The following is a 7,958-nucleotide window of genomic DNA, read 5'->3' on the forward strand; positions in this document are numbered from 1 at the left end:
TCAGACAGGATGTGTTCCGTTGAGGGCCGGTCAGGAAAGGCGGGACAGAACGCAGATGCGGCGACTCCGTCCTCTGACTTGGAACCGTCAGTGAAGATGCCTTGAAAGGTGGGGAATTTGTGGCACAGTTCCGAAAAGTAGGTTCTGTAGGCCAGAGAACTGGTGGTGTCCTTACGGTACGAGGCCAGATCGAATCGGACCTCAGGTGTTGTAAAGGTCCACGGGGGGCTGTCAGGGAACTTAGAGAAATCTGAGATGCCACCGACATCCAGATCGGCATTTTCCAAGTGCGGCTGAATGCGGAGTCCGAGAGGAGGTATGCAGTTTGGGTTGTCTGTAAATTTCTTATCGAAAGGGTTGTTGAATACAGCATCGTAAGCAGGGTTTGTAGGTTCCGAAAACAATTTCAAATAATAGTTCAGGGTCAGCTTCAGTCTGCGGTTGGAAAGAGGCGGTTCCCCCGCCTCTGCGTACAGGCTGTGCACAGGGGTGGTGCGGAAAGCACCTAAGCTGAGACGGAGCCCTTGGTGGTGTACAGGGTCCAACAGTTTCAGGTAGGACGGTCTGGCCGAGCCGTATACAACACTTCCATAATCCAGTTTGGACCGGACCAGGGCTCTGTAGAGGTGCAAGAGAGTCCTCTTATCAGCACCCCAGTTCGTGTGTGCCACAACTCGGATGATGTTCAGGGCTTTTAGGCAAGATATTTTCAGCTGTTTAATGTGGCTGAGAAAATTCAGCTTCTGATCGAAGACGACCCCTAGAAATCTGGCTTCCTTGACCGCCGGGATGGTGGATGTTCCCAGACGGATTTCAGGGTCCTGACAGAATTGGCGAAAATTATGAAAGTGGATGCATTCAGTTTTGGAGGACGAAAATGTGAAGCCATTCTCCTCTGCCCAACACTGGATTTTGTTGACGCAGAGCTGAAGCCGTCGCTGGATGCTGGCGTACGTGCTGCCGGTTGCATATAAGGCAAAATCATCCACGAACAGCGAGCTGTCCGATCCTTTCTGAACGATGTCATTAATTTTGATGCTGAACAGAGCCGGCGACAGGATGCTCCCCTGCGGGACACCCAGCTCCTGCTCATGAATGTCGGACAGGGTGGTGCCGACTCTCACCTGGAATTGTCTGTCTTGTAAAAAATTGTGGATAAACTGAGGCAGGTGTCCTCGGAAGCCGAGCTTGTGCAAGTCGGAAAGAATACCAAATTTCCACGTGGTATCGTAAGCTTTCTCCAGGTCAAAAAATATGGCCACCACATGTTGTTTGTTGACGAAAGCATTTCTTATCGTGGTTTCCAGACGAACCAGATGGTCAACGGTAGAGCGATGCTTGCGGAAACCGCACTGTTCCTTCGCCAGAAGGCCGTCGGTCTCTAGTTTCCACATCAGTCTACCGTTGACCATCTTCTCCATCAGTTTGCAGACGCAGCTGGTCAGTGCAATTGGGCGGTAGTTGGAGGGGTTCGAGGGGTCTTTTCCCGGTTTCGGCAGCGGGATTATGAGGGCTTTCCGCCAGGAGGGTGGAAAGAAGCCTGTGACCCAGATGTGGTTATAAACTTTAAGCAGGGTGTCCAGACAGGTTTGGGGAAGGTGCTTTAGGAGTTTATAATGGACTTCGTCCATTCCTGGACAGGAATCCGTACAGGTCTGAAGGGCAGATTTAAGTTCGTTCATTGTGAAAGGAAGGTTGTAATTCTCTGTGTTGTCGGAAAAGAAGTTACATGGTGTTTTTTCTGACAGGTTTTTGGTTTTAAGAAAGCGAGCAGATTTGTTAGCAGATCTCGAGTTCTGTTCTATTGTGGAGGCAAGCAAATTGGCAACTGCTTTCTTCTCTGTGACCAGAGCGTCTGAAAGTTTAAGATGGTGGAAGGTCGGGCATGCGTTTTTGCCCTTAATTCTTTTTAAAACCCTCCACACTTTCTTCTTGGGTGTGTTGGAGGTTAAGGAAGAGCAGAAATCTCTCCAAGACTTCCTCTGGCTCTTTTTAAAAACATACCTGGCTTTCGCCCTCAGCTGTTGATGGGTTCGAACGCTATCGGACTCCGGTCTCCGAAAGACGCGTCGCTGCGCTCTCTTCCGAGACTTGCGGGCCTCCCGACATTCCGCGTTGAACCAGGGCGTTCTAGGGACCTGAGGCTTGGAGGTAGACGATGGGACTGCTGCTTTGGCGCAATCTAAAACGATCCGAGTCAGAGCGTCAGCAGGGTCCTTGCTTTTCAATACTGTTTCTTCCTGCAGCTCCGCTCTTATCTTGGTGGTAAAAAAACTCCAGTCTGCTTTGTCGTAGTACAGGCGGTCAGGCAGAGAGTCACCTTCTCCATCTGTGGGGCGGAGGACGACAGGAAAGTGGTCACTCCCGTGCAGATCGTCGTGCGCTTTCCACTCGTAGTCCAGGACCAACGATGGATCGCAGACCGACAGATCTAAACACGAGAGCTTTCCAGAGGACAGATGCAGGTAAGTGGGAGACTTGTCGTTAAGACAGCACAAGTCCATGTCAGAGAGAAGGTTTTCTAAGAGAAGACCTCGGGCTGATGTCATCTCACTTCCCCAGAGCGGGGAGTGTCCGTTGAAGTCGCCCAACAGTAAAAACGGACGTGGGAGCTGGTCGACCAGGTTCATGAGGTCCTGCCTCAGAACACGGACGGAAGGGGGAAGGTAGAGAGAGCAGACAGTGATGGTTTTCTCGAGCGTGACTCTGACTGCCACCGCCTGTAAAGGGGTGCTTAAAAGAACTGTACTGTATAAAAGGGACTTTCGAATAAAAAGAGCGACACCTCCCGTCAACCCCTCTTGCTTCGGTTGAGCGGGTTTAAAAACGGAGTTAAAACCAGAGAGAGATAAAACCTTGCCATCTCTTTGCAGAGTCTCCTGCAGTGCCAGCACTGAAGGTTTCAAAGCACGACAAAGCAGCTGGAGTTCCTGGAAGTTGGCATAGAATCCCCGGATATTCCAGTGGATCACTGCCATTAAAAAGGTTTTTAAAAAAAAATAAAGCAGCAGCCTATTCCATCGCTACCCCCTGCTCCTCCACTTGCGGTGGATATTCCGACCCGGTCGGAATCCGAAAAATTTATGTCAAAAAACAAATACTCCATCCTGGCGGACCTTGAGCCGACCACTAAGGCCATCTGTAGAAGGAGGTATATGCTGAGTGTATGAGTGTATGAGAGAAAAACAGTTCTTCAGCTCTTCCGAGCCTGCGCTAGCAACCTGCAATATGTGTACAGGTATGTGTGACCTCTCACTCTCACACCGAGTCTCTCTTACAACCAACACCCTCAGCTCTCTACCGAGTCTCTCTTACAACCAACACCCTCAGCTCTTCAGCTCCTCCGAGGCTGCGCTAGCCACCTGCAATATGTGTACAGGTATGTGTGACCTCTACCATGTTCTTGTTAGGACATAGAATATTTTAGCATGATGATAAATTAGCATGAAGCCAAGAATAATGTAGCTGCAACTAAATGTGTTGCTTTAAATTCAGCCACCTGAAATGAAATGAAATTATGGTGCTTAGAGCCTCGCCAACCACTAAGGCCATCTGTAGAAGGAGGTATATGCTGAGTGTATGAGTGTATGAGAGAAAAACAGTTCTTCAGCTCTTCCGAGCCTGCGCTAGCAACCTGCAATATGTTTACAGGTATGTGTGACCTCTACCATGTTCTTGTTAGGACATAGAATATTTTAGCATGATGATAAATTAGCGTGAAGTAGTTACTCACAGAGATACCTGTGAAGACTTTGCAACAGAAAGTCAAGACGTTGTCATGGGAGTGTGCCGATTCCTCTTTGAAAAGGATTACAACACAGAGGCCTGTGACATTCTTTTGTCAGCTCACACCAATGCTTGTGAGGTCAATGTGGTGGTTTTTCAATTCCAAGAGGACACACAAACTTACGCTCGCAAACACCCATAATTTTGGTGACTCAATGTTATTTCGCATCACCTTTCAAATCAAAGTCAGTTGAAGGAATGGAAGGCATGGGTGAAGAAGGAGGTTACACTCTTACAGAAAGCATGCCATGCATTGATCATGGGGGAGACAACCCTGAACAACGTCCTGTCTCTAGGACAGCAACTGCTCAAATCAAATCAAATCAAATTATGGTGCTCAGAGTCAGAGCCTCGCCGACCACAAAGGCCATCTCCACGTTAGTACCTACTTCAAGTCACCAACTGCTGAACAAGGTCCAGACCAACTGAAAGGTCCTGGACACCCAGTTTGTATTAATTAATTATTAGCATCAGCATGCAGTGAATAGCTGATGGTGATGAACGCTGCATACGTCCTGTCTCCAAGACAGCAACTGCTAAACAGGCTTCCGGCACAACGAGAAGACAATCATTGTTAGAAAATGTTCGCCCCCTTCTTTCATTGTGTGGTGAATAAACAGTTTGAAGCTTATAAAAGAACTTATGTGACTTGTGCACTCTCTGATCACTGATGTAAAACTCTGTAACATCTAAAACTTCTTAGTGAGGGAGCTTTTGTGAGATCCGATGCGCAAATTGGGGCTACCCTTTCCAAAAGGTCACATATTCATAACTTTTAATCTGATCAAGCTATTTGATTAAAACTTGGTGTGTGTTCAGCGAGCTGACCATCTTTGTCACTGGTTGTCAACGACTTTTGCCATCTTGTGTTACGCACTGTAAGCTGACACCTAGACTTCCCCAGGGACCAGGCCCCTGACCATCAGCCACCTGGTTCAAAAGCTAGGAACAGACCCTGTGGTTGAGCATCTGGTGCACCAGAAGCTAGAGAAAGACAGATATCCACTGTTAAATCAAACCAATTCAAATTATGGTGCTTAGAGCCTCACCGACAACTAAGGCCATCTCAAGGGTATTGTTACACTGTTAACCTACTTCAAGCACAGATGACTCACACAACCATGACTACTGTCCCAAAGGCCCATCCTCATGGTGTTTTTTTCCATCGTGCCATCGCAACAAATGCCCTTCCTCCACCACATCAAAGACCTCTTCCAGCTAGTGCCGACCAGGCCCTCAAGCCCATCTACCAATGACTTGGTGACCCTCAACTTTTACATCATTGTCTAGCAGGCAAAACACACAACTCTAATGAGAGCTTTCACTCTGTGCTGTGGATTTTATGCCCCAAGGAAAAATGGGCCAACCTGAGAACTGTAGAAACTGCTCTGTTCATCGCCATCCAGCGCTTCAACAAAGGGTCGTCAGCCCATCTGGATCTGTTGATGGAACTGGAGCTAGGAACAGACCCTGTGGTTGAGCATCTGGTGCACCAGGAGCTAGAGAAAGACAGATATCCACTGTTAAATCAAACCAATTCAAATTATGGTGCTTAGAGCCTCACCGGCAACTTAGGCCATCTCAAGGCTATTGTTACACTGTTAATCTACTTCAAGCACAGATGACTCACACAACCATGACTATTGTCCCAAAGGCCCATCCTCATGGTGTTTTTTCCAGCGTGACCCTCAACTTTTACGTCGTTGTCTAGCAGGCAAAACACACAACTCTAAAGACAGCTTTCACTCTGTGCTGTGGAGTTTAAGCCCCAAGGAAAAATGGGCCAACCTGAGAACTGTAGAAACTGCTCTGTTCATCGCCATCCTGCGCTTCAACAAAGGGTCGTCAGCCCATCTGGATCTGTTGATGGAACTGGAGCTTGCTCGTTTCAGACTCAAATCAAATCAAACGAAATCATGTTGCTTACAGCCCAGCCCACCACAGAAGGGGCCATTTCAGGGCTGATGAACAAGACACTCTCCTGAGGAAGCACTGTGGGCGAAAATTTGAGAGAAAAAATAATGAAAGGACAATTCCCCCCCCCATTCGTTCGTTTTTTTCTACCTCTGAGTCGATCCTGTCTTTCCTTTCTCTGTTGGGGATCGAATTTTCGCTGGGTGCCTACGCGCGGTACCATGCCTCGTATGCCATCCTACAAAGGCAGGGATCATGATGCTGGGACTGATACTCGGCAAGAGACTCTCCCAGGCCTGGAGCTCATGATTCCTCCCGATAGGGACCGCGGCGATGCGTCTTTAGACGCTGATCGCGGAGGGGACGCTCATTCCAGTAAAACGGTCATGAAGGGGACCGGGGGGAAAGGGATACGGGTCAAAATCACAAAATAATCTTTCCTGTGTCGTGATTGCTTCACTTAGGAGAGTCAGTGTGTTCAGCGAGCTGACCATCTTTGTCACTGGTTGTCAAGGACTTTTGCCATCTTGTGTTACGCACTGTAAGCTGGCATGTGGCAAACACCTAGACTTCCCCAGGGACCAGGAGCCTGGCCATCAGCCACCTGGTTCAAAAGCTAGGAACAGACCCTGTGATTGAGCATCTGGTACACCAGGAACTGGAAAAAGACAGACATCCACTGTTAAATCAAACCAATTCAAATTATGGTGCTTAGAGCCTCGCCGACAACTAAGGCCATCTCAAGGCTATTGTTACACTGGTAATCTACTGCAATTGAAGTGCGGAGGACATATGCTGACATGAACATTGGAGTTCCTGACCGTGAAGGTATTCTCAATGTGTCAGTGTCAATTGATGGCAGCTGGCAAAAGCGAGGACACTCTTCACACAGTGGAGTGGTGACGGTGATGGACATCATGACTGGGCTGATTCTCGACTATATTGCATTGAGCAATTATTGCATTGTGTGTGAGACTGGTCCCAAACCAGATGACCCAACCTATGGAGAGTGGCTGGAGAATCACAGACCCAAGTGCCAGAAGAACATTGATTGTTCATCAAATGCCATGGAGATGGAGGGGGCTGTCAAGATTTTTCAGCGTTCAGTGGAATTACATGGGTTTAGGTACACTGAAATGTTGGGGGATGGGGATGCAAAGACATACAAACGTCTTTTGGAGGCAGATCCATATGGTGGTTACCCCATCCAGAAGATTGAGTGCATCAATCATGTCACCAAGAGGATGGGGACTGCACTGCGGGCATTAGTGCAGAAACAGAAATCCATGAGTCAGCCAATCGGTGGGCGTGGAAATCCGACTGACCTCCGTATCAAGAAGCTCACCAATTACTACGGCCGTGCCATCAAAGACAACGTTGGAGACCTGGGGCCGGTTGCACAACAAACTGATCCTCTAACGCCTAGCTGATCAGCTTCTTATCTGGGCAGTTAGCTTAGCGGACCAGCCGTAGCTGGCCAGTTAAAAGATTTGCGTTGCACAAGCAAATTTAACTGGGCAGATAGCTACCTGTCCAGCTAAGGCCGTTTCATTGGGAAATCCCGTTCCGAAAATAAATTTGCCCCGTTTCCTGGAAGCGTCTCCTTTCTTTTTTCCAAGAAGCACGTAGGCCTGCTTTCAGTTGCCGAGAATTTCACACTGTTGGATTCAACAAGATGGAGGCAACACCAGCAGCTAAAAAACCTAGGAGTAGGAAGGCCAATTTCTCAGCAAGCGAGACGTTGACTTTGATCGAAGAATTCAAAAACAAAAAGGAGATACTTCAAAGCAAGCTGCGTGCTTCTCTTTCAAACAAAAACAAACGAACTGCATGGCAGCAGATCACGGATGCAGTGAATGCAGTAAGCACAGTGAAAAGAACTGTCAGTGAATTAAAAGAGAAATGGTCAAAACTGTCTACTGAGGCCAAATCACAACTGAGAGCCCGGAAAAACCCTCCTACCGGCTCTGGAAAGTCAGAGGAGATGCCTAACTTAGACATTATGGCTGATATATTTGAGGGGTCAGCACTGATTGAAGGAATCAAGGAAGGCAGCATTGACTCCGGAGAAGGTGAAATTAAAGGTATGTGATGACTTATCCATTTGGAGATTTGGGCAGGGGAAAACACACTTAAGCAAAGAATGTTCATTTCGCTGTCATGCATCTGTGTGTGTGTTGGGGTGGGGGGTGGGGTGTTGGATTACATATTATGTAACACAACGTCTGTAGGTGTCACACTACATACAATTTGGAAAA

General features: G+C 47.9%; 1 protein-coding gene across 1 annotated transcript; it reads left to right on the top strand.

The window, feature by feature from the left end:
• The first annotated feature begins 4,674 nt into the window (after positions 1–4,674).
• On the top strand, positions 4,675–7,380 carry LOC143277962 (uncharacterized). The gene has a single exon (XM_076582944.1). It carries the CDS (start codon positions 6,501–6,503, stop codon positions 7,128–7,130), a length of 630 nt encoding a protein of 209 aa, XP_076439059.1. The 5' UTR covers positions 4,675–6,500; the 3' UTR covers positions 7,131–7,380.
• Positions 7,381–7,958: the final 578 nt, after the last annotated feature.

Source organism: Babylonia areolata, chromosome 35 (genome assembly GCF_041734735.1).
Source record: "Babylonia areolata isolate BAREFJ2019XMU chromosome 35, ASM4173473v1, whole genome shotgun sequence".
Taxonomy (NCBI): Eukaryota; Metazoa; Mollusca; class Gastropoda; order Neogastropoda; family Buccinidae; genus Babylonia; species Babylonia areolata.